General features: G+C 35.0%; 3 protein-coding genes across 6 annotated transcripts; 2 read left to right on the top strand and 1 right to left on the bottom strand.

Annotated features, from left to right (window-relative positions):
• Window positions 1-15: 15 nt before the first annotated feature.
• LOC128166389 (uncharacterized) lies at window positions 16-3,666 on the top strand. 4 transcript variants are annotated; one of them, XM_052831514.1, is made up of 10 exons: window positions 16-195; window positions 1,272-1,327; window positions 1,658-1,731; window positions 1,949-2,045; window positions 2,303-2,416; window positions 2,555-2,622; window positions 2,730-2,962; window positions 3,167-3,230; window positions 3,328-3,360; window positions 3,451-3,666. In XM_052831514.1, exons 3-10 carry the CDS (start codon window positions 1,725-1,727, stop codon window positions 3,513-3,515), a joined length of 681 nt encoding a protein of 226 aa, XP_052687474.1. In that variant the 5' UTR covers window positions 16-195; window positions 1,272-1,327; window positions 1,658-1,724; the 3' UTR covers window positions 3,516-3,666. The 4 variants fall into 4 exon arrangements, with proteins under 4 accessions (XP_052687474.1, XP_052687473.1, XP_052687476.1 ...); XM_052831513.1 differs by having other exon boundaries at window positions 17-195; window positions 1,262-1,327; XM_052831516.1 differs by lacking the exon at window positions 16-195 and adding an exon at window positions 242-919.
• Window positions 3,667-9,877: 6,211 nt separating this feature from the next.
• On the top strand, window positions 9,878-13,160 carry LOC128167744 (eukaryotic translation initiation factor 4E-binding protein 1-like). Its single transcript, XM_052833636.1, has 3 exons — window positions 9,878-10,141; window positions 11,310-11,486; window positions 11,899-13,160. Exons 1-3 carry the CDS (start codon window positions 10,003-10,005, stop codon window positions 11,937-11,939), a joined length of 357 nt encoding a protein of 118 aa, XP_052689596.1. The 5' UTR covers window positions 9,878-10,002; the 3' UTR covers window positions 11,940-13,160.
• Window positions 13,161-15,238: 2,078 nt separating this feature from the next.
• Window positions 15,239-20,853, bottom strand: LOC128167986 (DNA polymerase beta-like). The gene is made up of 13 exons (XM_052834020.1): window positions 20,727-20,853; window positions 20,508-20,632; window positions 19,746-19,820; window positions 19,523-19,581; window positions 19,050-19,099; window positions 18,835-18,886; window positions 17,920-17,974; window positions 17,130-17,202; window positions 16,883-16,953; window positions 16,704-16,790; window positions 16,110-16,180; window positions 15,773-15,912; window positions 15,239-15,549 (listed from the first exon to the last, which is right to left on the bottom strand). Exons 1-13 carry the CDS (start codon window positions 20,788-20,790, stop codon window positions 15,455-15,457), a joined length of 1,017 nt encoding a protein of 338 aa, XP_052689980.1. The 5' UTR covers window positions 20,791-20,853; the 3' UTR covers window positions 15,239-15,454.
• Window positions 20,854-21,084: the final 231 nt, after the last annotated feature.

The following is a 21,084-nucleotide window of genomic DNA, read 5'->3' as shown; positions in this document are numbered from 1 at the left end:
GTTTGGCAGACCCCCATCATTAGTAATATCACACAGAGTCAAATATCAGTAGTTCCTCTGTAGGGACAGGGCTCTAGATTTAGCGGGAGCATCGATTTTCTACTCATGTTTTAATCATGGTCTATACTACTTGTGTGACAGTATAGACACGTGCTTGCCCTCTGTCACGCGGAATTACTCCGTCATCGCTAACAGGTATGTCCTACTTACTAATATAGTCAAAGTTAAAACTTATAGATGTACACACATATATTAATCTGAATTTCCGCGACTATTAATGGTTTAAAGATCCTTTTTTCATTAATATCAGAAGTGTTTAAACATTCTGCGATGTTTGAAACCGCTTCAAACAATGACTGAGGAGAAGGGTCGATCTGGACCACTCATTTTATTGACCTCCCCCTTCCTTTACAATGTTCCTGTTGTGGTATATACATGTACCTCTACTAAAATACTGTCTTTAAGTTTTTAGCCTTATCTCCGGCCGATACGCGTATTCACGTTTGTTGATTTTGCAAAGTGAAAATTGACATAACACAACCGAAAAAATCTATATAATGACTATATCTCTTTTTATTCTACCGTATCAGAAACATTTGCTATTGATTTTCTTAAGTCAAAGTGTGAAATGACATGTTTTGACCCAATCATCTGCATCAAATCGAGTTTGGGGAACACTTTGACTTTATAGTATTGCAGGAATTCAGTATGTTCACTTATGGCAGCTGATGAGGCCCAGTGGGACAGCTTTATTTTTCCGTGATGAAAACTTTTTATCGATTGGCCTTACTTTGGTAACAAAACATCCGGGGAAATCACCGATATCATGTAAATACAGTAATCAAATGGACCCCGATTTCCTCTCCTTTCAGCGACCACAAATCTCCGACTCTGGTGTACCGTTCACTAAATAAAGGCGGTAAGTTTTTAATTCGAATGAGATTGGAGATATGCTGGTATAATCACCTACCACGCTCGAGATCAGGATTAATGCGAGACGATCTGGATTGGTAATGAAATATTTAAAACAGCAGCCGATTCCAGGCCAAGCTTGTCGCGGGGATAAATTGGCTGGTGATTTATAAATACCCTGGAACAATCACGAGACACTTCCTGGTGAAATCTAATTAGGGGTGTTCGATTGATTACAGACTTTTTTGCGATCTAGGATTACCCATGTTATTTGCACCTTGAAGCGACAAGTCTGAAATTCATGCATTTCCCTTTACCATTAACCTTTTTGTACTCTTTGTTTACATAGGTTTACATAGATAATTCGATTGTTAAACGATGTGAGATCAGCAACATGGAATAACAGATAAAAAAGGTTAGTACAGCCACACAATTGTAATTCCCTTTTGCATATTTCATTTTGGATTGTTGAGTATAAATTGCCTCATTATTTCAACCCTCTCTTTGACTGGTATGCTTCTTGTGTTAGGGGGTTAGAATGTGGAGGAATGAATAATAATGGACCACCGGAGACACAGTTTTTTTCTGCCTTAAAAATTAAATCAATGGAATTCTTCCAGTGTCTAAAGATGCCAGGGGGTGTCGGCAAAGATCGATAGCAATATCCATATGGACTTTTAAACAAGTTAATTCACATTGATTTATTGATATATTGGATTTTTAATTATACGTTTTTCTTTCAAAGGTTTCTTCTAAAATAAATCTCGTGTGAGGAATGACTTGATCGCACCAGAAGGGATTTTTAGACAGGGATGGCTGGTAGGTCCAATTTTGTCTTCCAAACTTCCATACTGTTGTTTTACTGTCTTGAACATGTGTATGGTTATTAGGAAACCTTGTTACAATTTACATGTCCTCTGCTTCTTAGATTTACATACCTTCTGCTTCTTCGATTTACGTGTCGTCTGTTTCTTTCTTGATTTACATGTCGTCTGCATCTTTGATAGACACGTTGTAGTCTGCTTCTTCTTTGCAGACGGACTGAGTGTGAGGACGGTGGTAGAACGTCTGCTTCAGCGGGACATCCCGGACCAGATCGGGGAAACCTCGGGGGTGCAGTTTGAACTGACAGGGTAATTATAAGTGCATCATAAGTATGAATCATCATAACATCATTGATCTTCTGGGTACTAGTATGTCGTTCATTATGAAATAATTTTTTCTCTTTCTTTTCTTATAAAAATTGTGGCCCATGATTGAAGAACCTTTATGCTTCAAATAAGATTTTGATTTTCTTTCTTTCTTTTTTTTTTACATAATTATAAAGATTTTTTTCAATGATTTGCAATTAATTTGACATCATATTGCCATAACTGTTTTGTGTCACCAGAATGCGTACAACAAACCTTCATCTCCCCTCCGCCGCCATGAAAAATGACGTCATCACCACCAAAGGCGGTGGCGTCAGCATGGTGGGCAAATACCGCTTCACCTACGGCAGATTGTGAGTTGTAAAATCAGTTGCATGCTTCCCCTGTATTGATATTCTTACTGCTTGAATTGTACAAACCGTCTGTTATATAGTTAGTAGTTCGCCAGTATAAGGGCTGAATTATTATATGATCTTGTATGTTCGTCGTAGACTATCAGGCGATGGAGATTTTGACGTCATTGTTTCTGGTCTCTCCCTAGTCATCAGTCCTCCAATACGTAAGTTTGAATGAAACATTGTGAATTAGTTCTGTTTTGCTTAGTAACTACTGATGGTTTTGTGTTGCTCTGAACGTTCATCTCTTACCATCGATTGATTTTTGCAGGCCACCGAAATCAAAACGCACGCCACCCCCGAGTAACCCACGTTAATTCGCATGGCGACCAACGAAACCCCAACAACGCCGACCGTGATACCTTAATGAGGCTTGTCCACCATGGTCACGTGGAATGTACGGCTAGGAGTGTCAAGATCAAGTTCCGGGGGAAGTCGGCCCGGCTTTGTGGCTTTCTGACCAAAGTCTTCTCTCGGTGGATCATCTCACAACTCCAAATCAGCGTATGTAACTTAACAATTGCCATTTGGTGGTTCAATAGTTGTTTTCATCCATGCCGCCTCACATGTAGGATATTTTTTTAAAGCATTTCCCGAGTTTATATAGGGATAGGAAGCTTATAAGGATGGTTCTAATGTTCGGCAAACAAATGTCCCAAAGGCTTAATCATGATGTTTAGAACTCTTACACCAACCTTCTCTTTTTAGACAGCTGAATTCGTAAAAAGTTGGTTCCGAGAAGAACCAGACATGTCTTCTATTGCCCTTATGGGTGAGTCCGATTTCTATGATAACATCATACATACTTCAACTACCATATAGTATATTATATACAGACATGATCATATTTTGAACTATTATTTTTGCAGCGCTCTTCGCAATGAACGACGACAATGCAGTGGGTAAGTGACTAATCGAACACTGCTTGAATATAAGGCTTTTTTATTTATAAATAACATGGTCATGCATGTATGTTTTAAATTTTGTTTCAGAGGAAGAAGAGTTACAAAGTCAGTGCTGGAGATTCCGTAGAAGAAGAAGAGCGTTACAACATTAATTTGAAATTATTTTGTGACTCTGTTTTGCATAAGCTTTACATTTTTTTATTATCATTTATATTTATATCATTTTTATTGCGAGATGTTTGTTACTAGTTGATATTTTCTCAACATAAATATATAACTAAATAAACTTTTACAACAATTTGATATCTTGTCGCATACTTTTTTGCTATGATGTCTTTTAGTTCATTCCATTGTAATGGTCGAAATGTTACAACAGCCGATAAACAAAAAGCAAAAATGTCCAAATATGTTTAATGATCAATACCCATTAAATACTAGTATTTAACTTGCTTTAAAAAGCTAACATGAAATTCCTTTGAAACACTTTTTTCTGCAACTCGCCAACATCTGAGAATGTACCCATTTCGACAAACCCAAATCTGATCAGAGATGAGCAGTCAAGAGGACACTGACTTTTGTGGATTTCCAAAATTTCAAAGGATTATATGCATATGTCTATTCATTTGATCGTGTGATTAATGCATTAAGATCGTATTAGTGCCGCATTGTAATTTTCTTCTTTACAATCCAAACGTTGAAGTTGGAATTTCCATCTTTAAACTTAAATCTTAAAATTTCCAACATTTTAAAGTTGAAATTTCCAAATTTAAACTTGATTTTTCCAGCCTTAGAGTTGGAATTTCCAGCTTTGATCTTGGACTAACTTTGAATCAACTTTAAAGTTGAAATTTTCAAATTTAAACTTGATTTTTCCAGCCTTTGAGTTGGAATTTCCAGCTTTGATCTTGGAGTAACTTTAAATCAACTTTAAAATTGGGATTATCAACTTTTATCCTAAAATTTTCAACTTTAAAATTGATTTTTTTTCCAACTTTAAAGTTAGAAATTCCAACTTTAATCTTATAATTTCCAGTTTGTTAAAGGGACTTGGACACGATTTGTGATCAAAAATTTTATTTTTATTCTTTATGTATAAAATGGTTTATTGGTGCATTTTAAACGATTGACCATAATATTGAATGTTAAAGTCAAGTTACGAGCGAGATACAGAGGTAAGAATTGGTTGTTATGTAAACAAAGCTCGAGTCTTATAGTTGTTTACAAAAAATGTAATGTAGAGAATTACCATTTCTTAGACAAAATGACATGTAAAAACAATTTAAACTAATTTAGTATCTTCATAAATACTGTTATCAACAAAAGAAAGATACATTTGATTGAAACTTACACCAATATAACACATATGTAAAAATGACAATATTCCAGCTTTGTTTACAAAACAAAGAATTACGAACTCTGTAACTTGCTTATAACTTGATGTATGACTTTCAAATTTTGACTTAGCATTATAATTTCTATTTTTATCAGTATAAACATTGAAAATGGAAAAATAAAATTTGAAAATTTTAAGTCACATCGTGTCCAAGTCCCTTTAAATCATCTTTAAAGTTGGGATTTTCAACTTTTATCCTAAAATTTTCAACTTTAAAATTGATTTTTTTCATTTCAACTTTAAAGTTAGAAATTCCACATTTAATCTTAGAATTTCCAGTTTGATCTTGGATTAACTTTGAATCATCTTTAAAGTTGGATTTCCCAAATTTAATGTTAGAATTTCCAACTTTAAAGTTGATCTTTTAAACTTTAAAGTTAGAATCTTGAAACTTACAACTTTAAAGCTTATATTTTTCCAACTCTACAGTTAATTGGAATTACTGTCGAATCATTAGAATTCGTGGTGGCTCAATTTTCGTGGTATTCGTGGGTAACCCTTGCCCACGAATTTACATCCTCAATGAAAACTAATTATCAAAGATTTAGTTTACCTACTCAAACTGATAACTGACACATCAACGAAATTACATCCCCACAAATAAGCGAAAAATCCACAATCAACGAAAATTGGCCCCCACGAAATTAAATGATTTCACAGTAGTTGGTATTCCCAACTTTAATATATGTTAATGTTAATCTAGGAATTCTAACTTAAGGCTTCGTTTTTCCAACTTTAAAGTTGGAATTTCCATTTTAATCTTCTGTTGTTATTTTGATAAGTTTTTTAATTTCATTCGAATGTCTTTTAATAAGTGATCTTTATCAATGCCATGTAGATAAGGGCACGATCAAAATATACAAATTCCAAGGCTTTGTTTTGATCTTAATTGTCTCTTAGTGAGCTTCTTTCTAACCCTGCATTTACCTTACGACACCCTCTTGTTTAAAATATTAAGATAGCATTTAATTTGGAATTGGAATTTTTTTTATTTAAAGTTGGAAATTTTAACTTAAAAGTTCAAAAAATCAGCTTTAAAGTTCGAAATTCCGCGATTAAAGTTGGAAAAAGTAGGAAATTCCAACTTGAAAGTTGGAATTTTAAAGAAAAAAAATTACAACTTGGCACCAATACGCTTCCGTAATTCATACCGTGTTTGGCAATGATTTAAATTTGCTGGCGAGAAGGGGGGCATTCTTGGTCTTTGAGATGGATCCTCTGGCTAATTAAACAAGACTTTCTTTTGCAGTGTTGCATCACATACTAGTAGTACAGTTAAAAAAAATAGACTAACAATGAACTGGCAGCTACAAATGAGGGACAGTTTCCGATACTCTTGTGTTATCCGTACGTAAATTTTTCACATTTTCAACATCATCTCCAGAACCACTCGGCCAATTTTAACCAAACTTGGCACAGAACATTCTTAGGCAAAGGGGGTTCAAAGGGCCATGCCCTTTTTAAAGGGAGATAATAAGGAATTATTTAAATTTTTTGAGTAAATCTTTAAAAATCTTTTTCTCAGGAACTATTTGGGCAGGAAAGCTGAAATTTATGTTAAAGCATCCCCATGAAGTGTACATTCAAAGTTGTGAAAATTAGGAACCCCATGAGTAGGATGGGGCAAGATTGGTTGGGGTTCAAATTTTACATAGGAATATATATACAAGAAAGTATTTAAAAATCTTCTTTTTAGAAAACAATCAGCCAGAAAAGCTAAAACATGTAGGGAAGCACCCTCAGGTATGGTATATTCAAGTTTATTCATTATGAACCCTTGGGGTAGGATGTGGTCACAACATGGAGGAAGGGGGCAAAAATTTACATAGGAATAAGGAATATATAGAGAAAAAGCTTTTTAAATCAAATTCGATCAGATCAAAATCTAGAGGAGTAGGGTGGTGTCCCATTGGGGGTCCAATTTTACAAAGGGAAAAATTTTAAACATTCACAAAACTGAAATGTTATAATATATGGTTTTACTTATATGCAAGCATTTTGACATATTGCTGATTCTTTAAAATTGTTTAGACTTTGGCTCCTGGACGATTCTTGGGCATCGCAAGGGGTTCAGATTTTGATGTAGGTTTATATTCCATATGTACATATACTAGTAAACAACTGCTTTGGATATTTTTGAAAACTGCAATTCTCAGCATGTGATATGACTGTAAAATCATCCTGTTTAAGATGGGATTGATTACTAATGTACGAAAATCAGGGAGGGGATTTTTATTTATACAAGATCTAGCTACATTATACTATATTGTTCAGATAGTTGTATTATTACTCCATTAAGCTGATTTTATCATACCTATTGTTCCTCAGTTGAGCAATGCGACCCGTATATTAATACTGGCCTTCTTTTCAATGAATACTCAGTATGCAATTTTTCCTGAGCCATTATAATGAACCATGCTGTGAATATCGAGGCGCTGTACATTTATGTATTTTTCTTTCATTTTATAGATAATGTGCATTCTGTATATAATAAAATATATTGATTTTAATTTCCTTATTTTGCTGCGTCCCAATTTGCAACCAATCCATGCTCAACTAGGTCTATATCTAGCTGAAACTGTTTATATTTATCACAATGTACAATGACCGCGGTATGATGAAATGTACTAAATGTGCGGATCCAGAAAAAATTCCCATGGGGACTGGAGGGGGGGGGGGGGGGTTGCCAAGGGGTGGAGGCTTACTGTCGGTAAAACTCTGAACAAAACATTAAGGAATATTTATTACTTACTTAGAACTCAGAACAGAAAAATATTGGGGGTGGGGAGAAAGAAAGGTGAAAACATATAGTTCACTTATATTATAATACAATTCTTGTGACACTTCTTTTTTAGGTTATGTGTATAAACAATGAAGTACATGTATAACATTATATAAATAGTGCCTGTTTGGGAAGATAACTGTTGAAATTGACACCCCTCGAAAACCATTGTCAACCGACGCGAAGCGGATGTTGACAATGGTTTTCGAGGGGTATCAGTTTCATCAGTTACCCTCCCAAACAGGCACTATATATTTTATTATACTGAATGTCTTAATTTTAGAGAAAATTTTACTGCTTTTATATAGAAATGAAGTGAATTCCTCGGTTAACCGTACGGGCGTAATTTACGCGCATGTAACAATTCGTTTTATTATACTTTCATGTTAAATACTGAAATCTGATTGGTTTAGACGCAGTTGGTAATCCGTTCTATTGCCCCAGCGTTAGCAACGCACTTGACAACGGGTAACACAACGAATTGTTACATGTGCGTATATTATGCGCGTACGTACAACAGTTACCCTCCCAAACAGGCACTATTTAATATTGATTATACTTTCACATTAAATACTGAAATCTGATTGGTTTAGACGCAGTTGGTAATCCGTTCTATTGCCCTCAGCGTTAGCAATGCACTTGGCAACGGGTAACACAACGAATTAATTATGCGCGTACGCTTTGCGTCGGTTGACAATGGTTGTCTCGAGGTGACAATTTCAACAGTGACCCTCCCAAACAGGCGCTATTTATATAGTGTTACCCGTTGCCAAGTGTGTTGTTAACGCAGAGGATAATAGAACGGATTATCAACTGCGTCAAAACCACTCAGATTTCAGTATTTAACATGAAAGTATAATAAATGTTACATGCGCGTAAATTATGCGCGTACGGTTAGCAGAGGAATTCACTTCATTTCTATATAAAAGCAGTAAAATTTTCTCTAAAATTAAGACATTCAGTATAATAAATATTAGATAGTGCCTGTTTGGGAGGGTAACTAATGAAACTGATACCCCTCGAAAACCAGTGTCAACCTCCGCTTCGCGTCGGTTGACAATGGTTTTCGAGGGGTGTCAATTTCAACAGTTATCCTCCCAAACAGGCACTATTTAATATTTATTATACTTTCATGTTAATTGCCCTCAGCGTTAGCAACGCACTTGGCAACGGGTAACACAACGAATTGTTACATGTGCGTATATTATGCGCATACGCTTCGCGTCGGTTGACAATGGTTGTCTCGAGGTGTCAATTTCAACAGTTACCCTCCCAAACAGGCACTTTTTATATAGTGTTACCCGTTGCCAAGTGTGTTGTTAACGCAGAGGGTAATAGTATATAAATAGTGCCTGTTTGGGAGGGTAACTGTTGAAATTGACACCCCGAGGAAACCATTGTCAACCGACGCGAAGCGGAGGTTGACAATGGTTTTCGAGGGGTGTCAATTTCAACAGTTACCCTCCTATACAGGCACTATTTGTTTTATTATACTGAATGTCTTAAAGAAAATTTTATTGCTTTTATATAGAAATGAAGTGAATTCTACGGCGAACCGTACGCGCATAATTTACGCGCATGTAACAATTCGTTGTGTTACCCGTTGCCAAGTGTGTTGCTAACGCTGAGGGTAATAGAACGGATTACCAACTGCGTCTTAACCAATCAGAGTTCAGTATTTAACATTTAAGTATAATAAAACGGAATAACAACTGCGTCAAAACCAATCAGATTTCAGTGTCTAACATGAAAGTATAATAAATCATTTTGTTACATGTATTTTGCTCATAAAAATTAGAATTCCCCTGCCTTAATATTTAAATCTGAATTTTTGGATTTAATTTTGAATTTTTTGTCAGTATTTGAAACATTCGTTTTCTTTGTAGACCCCTCCCCCCCCCCTTTTTACGTGTTTTAAAAAAAATGCATATTATATAGTTATCATCTTCCGCAGCATTAGACTTATATCTGATGTTTACATAAACGGTTGGAATGCTGGTAAATCTGCCTATCTACATGAACTTTTGAAAAAAATGAAAAATGCAACTGACACGTGAAATGAATTTATAGCTTATATAAATCATTTCTTTGCATGAGTTTCACATATTTTCGAGGGGTGGGACCCCCCCCCCCCCTTCCCCTTCCCTTATACATGTTTATCTGTACATGTGCATGCATGTTTACAATCGTGATAGATGTAATTAACTATAAATCAATTGAATTTTGCCTTGATGAAATAATCAATGGTGGTTTATGTTTATATATTTCTTTTATTAAATTATGAGACATTCCCCAAAACTGTTGGACATCCAAACAGGAAGTTTGAATGACGTCAGATCAACCCATGTGACTGTGTGTTGTGGTTGAAAGAAACAGGGAAAGACGTCGAGTGTGTGCTGAATACTAAAAGAGTGTCAACAGCTGGCAACGGGTTAATCTAGGAATAAACATTTTTTGCAAAATAATGTCATCCCAGGGCACACCACAACAAGTACTTTCAAGCCGGGAAATTCCTAAAAGAGTGGTTTTAAACGACTTATCTCAACTACCTCAAGATTACAGTACCACACCAGGAGGCTCCATTTTTTCGACAACACCTGGAGGTAGATTAATCTGATCATTATTTAACTAACAGTTATTTTATCTGTATGACGATTTACATGGTTTAACTTTTAATGCATGAATTTACTGTAATGGTATGTGTATTGCAGGCGATGTAAACAACAAATGATTTCTGTTTTCAATATGGCTGACAAACACCACGTGATATTTGTTTTCTTCGTAAAAAAAGAATGTTTAGGTCCGTTTAAAATGCTTTGTTTTAGCAACTTTGCATCGAATGAAGGAATAAAAGCATTATTTGACTTGGGATGATTTTCATTTGCATTTTTTCTTGCACAAGCTCGACCATGTGCTCCGTGCTGTGCTGAAACGTGACGTCACAATGTTTTGTTGCTGCAAGTGCTTTACGTAAATTCTGACATGCGGCAAACGTTTTATCATTTATTGTTGACATATATATGTGTAAAGATTAATGCTGTCAAGTTGTTTATAATAATTTCTGCAAAGAATATAAAAAAAGGTCGCCTTTGATGGATGATGAAAGCATGATAAAGCATGAAATGACCCCAAACCTCTTTCTGACCTGGATTAAATACATGTAGTGTTTTTTAGTTTAACTAATTATGCCCGTGTGTGCATAAATTTGTTAATTTTTTTTCTTATTTGAAACTATTCTATAAATATCTTTTAGAATGTGTGTTGTCAAATGAACGGGTGTGACCTACTTGTTATGACATAATTATGTCAGGGCACTGTGCACTCCATTTTGAACCGACCCAGATATTGCATTTGTCAGCAGAATTCTTGACAATCTTGTTTGTTGTCACAAAACAATCAGATTGCTTTTAAAGACTTATATAGTCATGTACATTTATATAGACTGTCTTGGTGCTGATGTCAAATGTTATGATCTACCAAATCAAACAAACATATTTTGCTCTTGTTATCATATTACGTATCATGTTATGAAATCAGTTACTATTTATATGACTACCTATCTATTTTACACAGTTTTTTAGGAAGCTACAAAAAAAAAGAGGAATAAATTTCAGAAGATATAAATGGATCTAGAATCACATTGTTGAATGATTATAATGGTTATGGTTTATATTTTAAAGGTTCACTTAAAATTTACTAATTAGATGAACTAATTTTAAATAGATAATTTATATAAATAAATAAAGAACATGAATAAATTTCTAAATGCAGGTACGAAGATCTTCTATGATAGACATTTCTTACTTAAATGTCGAAACTCTCCATTGACTAAGAGTCCCCCTGCAAACATGGCTAAAATCCCTGGGATCACCACACCCGGGGTCGTAGACATCCCAAAGGAGAACGGGACACAAGGAGCCATTCAGGACGAAAACCAGAAGAAGAGAGGTAATAAGGAGGGGGAGAGGGATAAAATACTCAGGTCCTCAGTCATTGAACCACAGGGGGCATCATTTTAACAATTTGATAAGTCTTGGATACACAATATGCTATGCAAACATATCTGCAATGGTTGAAGTTGGTTCTTAGATATAATGAGGATTGTACCGGTATGATGTCATAGGATATGCTATATAAAAAAAATATTAATGGTGTGATCTTCCAAAAATGGATTTGCACATTCAGTCTGACTTGTAGGATTGTAAATTGCAAGAAATTAGAGGTTTTTTTTTTTTTTAAAATTAGATTTCAGAAGTCTCATCAGCTATTTTGAAAAGTTTTGATGAGCTTTCTAAGTACATGTAGATATTAACATGAACGACGCGTGTTGTTTAAGTTGTGAAATAATTTGTCTTTCCAGAGGGACATGAGGAGCAGCCTCAGTTTGAAATGGACATCTAGATACACACTACCCAGAATGCCTTTCAGTTTTCTACAGGACTAACTTTTCAGAGGATGTCATTGTTTAGGATTTTTTGGTATATGACTGTGTAGATAACTTTGTCATGACAAAGTCATATTTTGTATTTGACATGTTATAGTGTTACTTATAAAATAGTACCTCCCTTTTTTGTACAATTTTTTTTCTTTCTACAGAGAAAAAAAATCCAAATGTAAATTGTATGATACTGTACCTAATACACATACAAGGTTTGCTTCTATACAGCTTATTTCTTCTTGGTGCTACTTGGCGTCATTTTCAAATTACCATAGAAATTTAATTTTGGTGCAAGATGATCATGAACTGTGCGACCAAAGAGATTATATATCAAATATGTTTTTAATTGTTACTCCACTTTTGTAACATAGATTACTTTAAACAAATCTGTACAATTAATTTTGTAAAGCTGCAGTACAATGATTTTAGACTTCGACTTTGTTTGTACAATGTTAACTTTGAAATGATTAACTACAAACCCAGTACAAGTGTAGAATTTCAGGTTTCGTAACTCTGTTCCGTCCCAAAACTAATGTTAAACTGTTGTCATAAAGTTGTATTTCTACCTGATCTACTGTATGCTGTACTAAGATAAGGTAGTGGAAGTACAAAGACTATTCTATGAATTGAACATGATGCAATACTAAAGGTAATGATACTAATCTAACAGAATAAATTTTAGACATTTCTGCATTCTAGATAGAAGATAAGAGTGCCAGGTTTTATTTCGTTTTTGAACATTCTGTTAGGGAAAATAAAATTGCCAGTTGTTGATTTGTGAATATGTATTAAAGATGAGGACTTGAAAAGCATTGTTGGTGGTATAGCATGATCTCAACTTTTTCGGCTTCCTGATTGGTTCAGGACCTGATGAGTTCAGTTGAACTCAAATCGAACTCTGACCTACATTTTGTTAGAGATTTTTTTGTGAGGATTTAGTGCTCTTCATTTGTTTTTGGTGCATATTTTGTTAAGACTTTGTCTGTACCTCAAGACATACTTGCTGAATTGAGAAGATCTGGGGAACATTCCATGCCGAGTGGTAACATCAACGAATGTGACACAGGGCAGCAGATTTCCAGGGATCCTTTCAAAAGCTTTCGTGAATTATGCAGGTGTTATGTTTTTCCTCTGTAACTAAAATCAGTATCAAATTTGTCGTTATTAAATGAGTTTGAAAACTACTTTTTGTTTCTTTTGTCTATGTAAAGCATATCTTCAGACAGAGTTATGAGAATTAAGTTATAAAAAAACTGTGATTCCAACTTTTACTGTTTCAAACACCCGTGCCAGATAGCTCAGTTGGTAGAGCACCTCACTAGAGATTTAGGGAACTCGGGTTCGAAACCCAGGTCTGGTCGCATATTTTCTCCCATCCCGTCACATAACAATCAAGGAGATGCATATACTTTCTCATTTATTTAAATTCCAGATCAATTATATTTTAGATGAATTTTTAAGCATGAATTTTCTATTCATAAAATTAACTACAGCATGGTTTTAAAAAGGGTGTGCATTTGGTCAAAATTATAGGTACCTGGTAAACCCAATGAAAAACAAGAGAAAAACTGTCAATGTAACAGCAAACTGGGTATTCTTTTGTGTGAACAGTATCCATAATCCATTTGTCGACCCTTAATTAACTAAATGTGCAGTGGGGATAGGATGGGGGGGGGGAATGAAGTTTTACATAGTAATATATAGAGAAAATCTTTGAAAAACTTCTCACAAACCATCTGGCCAGATAATCTCAAATTTTTGTGGAAGCATCCTTGGGTAGTGTAGATTTGCTCAGGTGAGTGATATGGAACCTGGGCCTCTTGTTTGTATATGCACATGTCTGATACATGCACAATTGGTGTGCAAAACAGAAACCTTCCTATCAAGAAAACTGTAATAGGAGTTATCCATTCAATAGGGGTGCCATCTATGAAATATTTTTTCCAAAAAATGAGCTGGTAGTTTTTCAAAAATCAAAACCCAAGTAATATGCACATCTCTGATTAATGTACATGTACAATTCATCTGCAAAACAAAAACTTCCTATTTTGAAAATTAGGAGTTATCTGTACAAAAGAAGTTCCCTATAAGCAATATTATGCATGACTCATTTCAACAGCTGGTAATTTTGCATAAATTATCAAAAATCAAAATCCGAGTAAAATGCACATCTCTGATAAGAATAATTGATCGCAAAACAAAAACTTCCTACAGGTATCTTAGAAACTGCATGTAGGAGATGTCAGTTCAACAGCAATACCCTTTCTGGCAGCTGCCTTGCTGCCCGCCCATCATTTTCACCATTTCAATAACCGGATTTTTCAATCAGAAAACCCAGTTCAAATGTATTTGACTGTCATCTACAGTGATATGTTAATAAAACTACTTGGAAGTTACTTTCATTGGCTTGATTTCTGCATCTAGCTAAGTTTCTAAAAAAAAACCCTGTTTTTAATTTTTCCATCAAGCTTCAAACAGAATATAAAATAGACTAGAATTACATCAAAGTTTTCTGACCTTATGGTTCCCTTTCATTCAGATCCAATGGACTTGTAGTTTATAAGCATTGAATGTTAAGAAGTGTCAACTTTGTGTTTTTGTCAGGAAGTTTTTCTCCATAATTTACTGATGAAAATCTGACCTACAAACTCAAAACACCACTGTACAACTCCATTCATGAAATGGGGCACTGATCGAAGGTCACAGGACTGTGTTTTACAAAAGAACTTCTGACAAAGTTGTATATATTTTTTGTCTCATAGAATGGTCTTTAATGAACAAAATTTATATAAAACCATTTATGTAAAACTATTTTGATTTCCATAATTATATTTTACAGCAATTAGAATAAACCATTAATCAGTGAGTGATTAATTAGCATTCATTAATTTGGTCGCAAGTCATAAGTTCTTTTGTAAAACGCAGCCCTGATTATTAAAGATTGTTGAGATCTATTCTCTTAAAGTGACAAAGATAAACTGAATTATTGACAATTCTCTCTTGACGTACTGGGAAAATTTACATTTCTGGCTGTTCTTCATTACACAAATCGTTCATGTTTAAAAATTGCATGATGTAGTTTTTCTGGAAAATGTCAGTTTGCAAGGTAAATATTTACATTGTTCTTAAATATTTGGTGTAAAACACATTTGCATGGAAATATCCATTTTAATCAACTGTCTAAAAGTAAACAAATGCAACAGGAGGATGAATATTCATAACCATTCGTCAACTTTAAAAGAAAACATGATTTGACAATTAATTCTAATAGCTGCCAAATTTTATTGGAATTCTGAAAAAATTCATATGATAAACAATTTACAAAGACAACATACATGGTAGGTTATGAAAAAAGGACTTTAAAAGTGAAATATGAGTAACCACAAGAAACTGAAACACTGGTACACATATCAAATGAAACATGAAGATCTAGGAGGCCATTGTTAAAATAATTGCTATGATTATGTAGGACCCGTAGTCAAGAGTTCCTCTGGTATGGCTGTTTGTACTCCATTCCTAAATAATCAAAGATGTCCTCCTCCGATGTCACAGGTAGAGGCTCCCCAGGAGTCCCTGAAAAATCAAAACAGAAAATAATTTAGATATCCAGCATTGTATGTCAAAGACTTTCTGCATTTGTTGAAACATTCAAAACAAACACAAAATTAACAGTGATAATGCAGTATTGTTTTGACTCCTGTCCTTATTTCGTCCAAGGCTAAATAGAGCGTTATGCTCTTGTAGAAGTTAACATCAACTGGTGTATGTTAAGAATTTCTAAACATTGGTTGGCTACCTGTGCTACCGAGGGGCCGGAGCGTGTATTCATTGAGGGTAAACCCGACCTCCAGAGCATGTGCTCTCATGTTCTTATTGAAGATGTCACTTCCTGTGAAATACAGCAGAGCGCAGTAATACTGGTCATGGGGAATCAACCTGTAAATCAGATTAAAGTAGGAGATCACTCTTCTACCAATAAAACAGAACATCAATTTTCATACTTTAACGACAATATGTAGGTACTAGGCATAACTCGACAATGAAATGACTGAAAATTGATGTCCTACAAATACTGATGAAACCTTTGCATACTTATGTTCGAATCTTATCTGTATATCTTGTTTACAAGTTACCTGATGTCTATCCTCCTGAAGCACCTCTTTTTGGAGGAACCTGGGCTGGATTCCAAAACACAACAGACACCCTGAAAGCAAAAACATGTCAATTGTATGAAAAACATATGAAAAGATATTGCTATACTTTCATGTTAAATACTGAAATCTGATTGGTTAAGACGCAGTTCATAATCCGTTCTATTACCCTCAGCGTTAGCAACGCACTTAGCAACGGGTAACATAAAAATTGTTACATGCGCGAAAATTATGCGCATGCGGTTTGCTGTAGAATTCACGTTATTCCTATATAAAAGCAGTAAAATTTTCTTAAAAATTAAGACATTCAGTATAACAAAATAAATAGTGCCTGTTTGGGCGGATAACAGTTGAAATTGACACCCCTCGAAAACCATTGTCAACCTCCGCTTCGCGTCGGTTGACATGGTTTTCTCGGGGTGTCAATTTCAACTGTTACCCTCCCAGACAGGCACTATTTATATAATGGTACACTTATCAATAAGTACCAGTAATACCCTTCCAGTTTAGCTTTCACTGGACCTAAAATTTTAACGGAAAAACCCCACTTCATATCAATGAAGCTGATGCACTGACCATGAATTTGAAGTCTCCGTGGACCAGCGTGTCTGTGATGAGCCCAACCTTCTCCAGTCTCTTCACAACCTGATGAAGCAGGTCTGGCTGTCAACAAAATATTACATAATTTAGAAGTTTATCTCCTAAAAATAAACATACACATGCTGTTGGGGACTTTTCCTTTTTTCTGGGCTCACCTTTCCTTTGGTTTTCGAGGTGTAGTCTGGATGGGTCAGAAGAATATCAATATCTCCACTGGATTCAGCACCTGAAACATATCAACACTTGGAAACTACCATCTTTGCTAACCAAGGGTTTCTGATCCGCACCGCTTGTGAGAAGCGGAGCGGATCAGAAACCCTTGGCTATAGTGAAGATGGGTAACTACAGATATCAAACTTAATAATTTTTATGATATAATTCTTTCAATGAGATGGCACCGACCTCTCCTGAAGCTGCCACAGACTCTGGCCTCAAACTTATCATCCAGCTTCCTGATCTCACTGAAGGCAGTGTCCTGTTTCAAGAGAGAAATACAGTGAATATGAAATTTGTATTGCATAATACAGGGCTAGATTTTCCCCAAATCTAAATAAAACTAGATATTTCACATTCAAGTTTTTAATACCACTACATCAAAATAAAGGATGCCCAGAGTGTTTTATTTCAATTGATTCAATTTGCCCTTGTTATTTAACCCATTGATATTAATAAAGCCACTCTACATGTTGTTTCTAAATTGTTTTCATGAGTTGGTTTTCCAACACATACCGGTAAGGATGGTTGCTTGTTTTGATTTGGTCCATTTTAAAAATTAGACCCTTGAGAATACATGTACAAGAAAGTAAGACAAAAATATAACAGGATGAAGAAATCTTGTGTGCAATCTGATTAAAATACAGATCTCTACATAAGCGCACAGCGCACTGTGCGCTTATGTAGAGATCTGTATTTTAATCAGATTGTCTTGTGTGAACATATTTGATGTGGTAAAAAAGAAAATTTCTTCTTTTTTTTTCATTTAAAGGACTAATTGGACTAATTTTCCATCAGAGGCAAAATTTCTTGGGTTTAGCCCTAATTCTGGAGCAAAGATATTGTAAAGTTCGCTTTCTTTGAATTACCAGGAAAAGAGGGACATTGCCTGCGATTGATGTAAAACTAATCAAATCTTGTATGAAAGAAGTGTGGTTTAAACTTCAAAAATTAAAATCAATACGTCAGATTACAATACCTGAATCTGTTCCATTTCAGCTCGAGGAATTCTCTTTTCAAAGTCTTCAAAATGTCTGCCAACAATACATGGATTAAATAGGGATGGGACGATCCACCGATGCACCGGTGCATCGCGGTATTTATTTTGACGATATTTGGATCGATACATTTACCATTAATACAACGATACTTTACTGAACTTTTTTTATTTTTCAAAAATATCCGAGCTTCATATATCGGCTATTTTTAGTCCGCGCCTAAGATGAAAGTACAAAGATGGCGGAAAACCTTGTAAAGTTGTCAAAACTGTTAGGAAGATAAATATGGAATGTGGAAAACTTTTGGAGTACTTGTTTATGCAAAACTAGTGTACACGAGACTAAAGTAATTTGTAAATTGTGCAACGCTCATTATGAATATAACAAAATAACTTTGGACATGCGGTAATACATCGGCAGGTTGAATAAATTTTAAACTTTTATTCATGTTTTCATTTAATTGCAATGTATCGTGATATGTATCGTATCGCATCTCATGTATCGTGATATGTACCGAATCGGCTCAGTACAGTATCGTCCCAGCCCTAGGATTAAATACTATATGTGTAATTTTTTCATTCAATTTTATGTTAGCTAGCTAATTCTCCCTAACATGGAAGCCAGTAATTCTAATCAGGGTTATCTTTCTTAGGAAATAAACAAGTCATGTTTTAATATTAGTGCATATACACAGTATCCCTTGCCATAGTCAGTAGTTAGTAAAACCACTGATTAAATTGTTTTTAAAAATCCAGCAAATAGTTGAGCAGAGAAAGAACAAATTAAATTCAGTAAGAAACCATAAGGTTCCTCTGGACATGTATCTATTTATGTCCAATTAAAGTTTACAGATATAAGTAGTGGGCATGACTTGTGGTCTTCAAGCTACAACTTACTTCAGTCCAATCTGCTGGTGGTGGTTCAGCTTATCTGGATGTTTCCGCAATTCTGAAAATTTTAAGATGTGAGCTTAGACAACACAGTTTCCAAACAAAAACACAACAATTTCTATGTTTGACAACAACGAGTTAATATAGGATTTACATATATACATGTACTGATACATGTACATGGTCTGTGTCATCAAAAAAGATTAATAATGAATATTCACCTTCTATGGAAGTGATTCCTTCCTGGACCAATTTCTGAGCAGCAGCAGGTCTGTGAATGAAAACATTGATTTACCAGTGATTAATGATACAGTGCTGCAGAGAGGCCAGTGCTTCAATTCAAAGACTATACCATTGATGTACTCTCACTTCAAAAAATAAACCCAATGTCACTCCTCTGAATGGATATTTAATGTTAAAATCATTAAAATGCATGGATTTGACTGGGTTTTTGTTGTTCTAAAGTTATAAAGCAAGATGATCCTCTAATTAATCACACCGGTACTTAGACTCCATATTCTATTAGTACATGCCGTTATTCTTTTACTAAGATCAGGATGTGCATGTTCACTTCAATGCTTATACATGTATCTAAGAAATTTATTTGTCAATAGTTTCAATTGGCAGGTTCTGTGAATTTATACTGGTAATTCAGGAATCACATATCTATAATTAGTACCATACCCAATCTTACCCAATTCCTGTGACCTTGGTGAGCTCATTAATTGCCACACTTGTGTCATCTGCTCTGATCTAAAGTAAAAGAATTCCAAAATGTATACCGGTAATACATATGCAGCTTTCAAACTTCCTACACTTATACATTTATCATCAGTAACTCAATGACTTGTAAGTGAACAATGGTTGACTTTCTCTGGAAATCAATTACTATGAACATTTGTTTATACTGTTCTTACCTTTTCTAATTTCCTCAAGGATCCTGTATCTATATACTCATCTATCTTCTTTGCAATTTTATCACCAATTCCATCCTGTTAGCAAATGCCAAAGAATAAACCAGCTGTTATATCAGCTTGTTATGACTTATCTAATAATAGTTTCATCTATTCTAATCCATGAGATACAAAAAGATAACATAAAGACAGCATCAAATAAGGGCTAGACCTGGATTCAATGTGCAAACCTCTGGGACCCATGATTAAACTACCCTGACCGTAACATCAAATGGGAATGGGAGAAAACAGGGATTAAATCAGAATTCAGACCTTGGCTTTCGTAAGGTCTAGTCCAATGACTAGAGATTCAGTGGGCCTTGGTTTGAATCCTGGTTTGGTCTGTCATAATTTCTCCCATCCTTTAACATTTGGTGCCGTGATCTACTCCTGGAACTGACAGATTTCATCCTGCCAGGGTTAAAACCTGGAATGTTGATCTTAGAGCAAAGATAATTTTGAAAAAAGTGATGACCAGACCAGTTCATTGTGCAAGATAATATTTTTAGTAATAGAGATTTGCTGAGACTGAAAAATTTTGACTGACTTCTCTTGAAGTATTCAGACAAAAAAAAATGTCAGATGAGTCACAATTTCTTGCTTAGATTATTTATAAGGGGACCTGATGAGAGATTCTGGGTCCCTGGGTTCAAATTTGTTCATTCCGTCTACACAATAGTTGCATTGTTCTTTTCAACAGATCTCCTACAGCTGTCCTATACTTGCCAGTTTTTTAGCCTCTGCCCCACTCTTGATACGAGTGGGGTGTTTCGCCAGTACCCCCACTGCCTTCCTGTATGCGTTGTATTTGTGCATTTGTCTGTTGACATTCTTCTCATAGTTGGCCAGTTCTACAACATTGAAAAGAGGAACCGTCAACACTCAACCACCACTCACAGCAATGAGATGAGCATTATACCTATTTCGTCGAATAGTATTCCTTACCCATCAGGAAATCACAAAAATCCTTATTGGGATTTTCTGTCGTTGCATTCTTTCTCTTGCTCATTTTGTCAGGATCAAAATCAACCGGCGTTGGATGATGTTGTTATTCTTTAAAAGAAGGGTTTCACTAATGGAAGAAAAAGACAGTTATTACCATGATAGCTATCATTTTCATTTTTTTTTTCTCGAAAAAATACAAAGGTAATGTAATTCTTTTGATATGAATATTCTTTTTTTTAAATTGATGCCAAGAAAAAATATTTAGGTCTACGTCAATCAGAGATAAATTCGCGTCCATGTCCACATTTTGGTACAGGTACGAACGACAACTCGAACAACGTACATGTATTTTCAAGAA

This window comes from Crassostrea angulata, chromosome 10 (assembly GCF_025612915.1).
Source record: "Crassostrea angulata isolate pt1a10 chromosome 10, ASM2561291v2, whole genome shotgun sequence".
Taxonomy (NCBI): Eukaryota; Metazoa; Mollusca; class Bivalvia; order Ostreida; family Ostreidae; genus Magallana; species Magallana angulata.
Note: the sequence above shows the minus strand (reverse complement) of the source record. Positions and strands in the feature narration are given on the sequence as shown.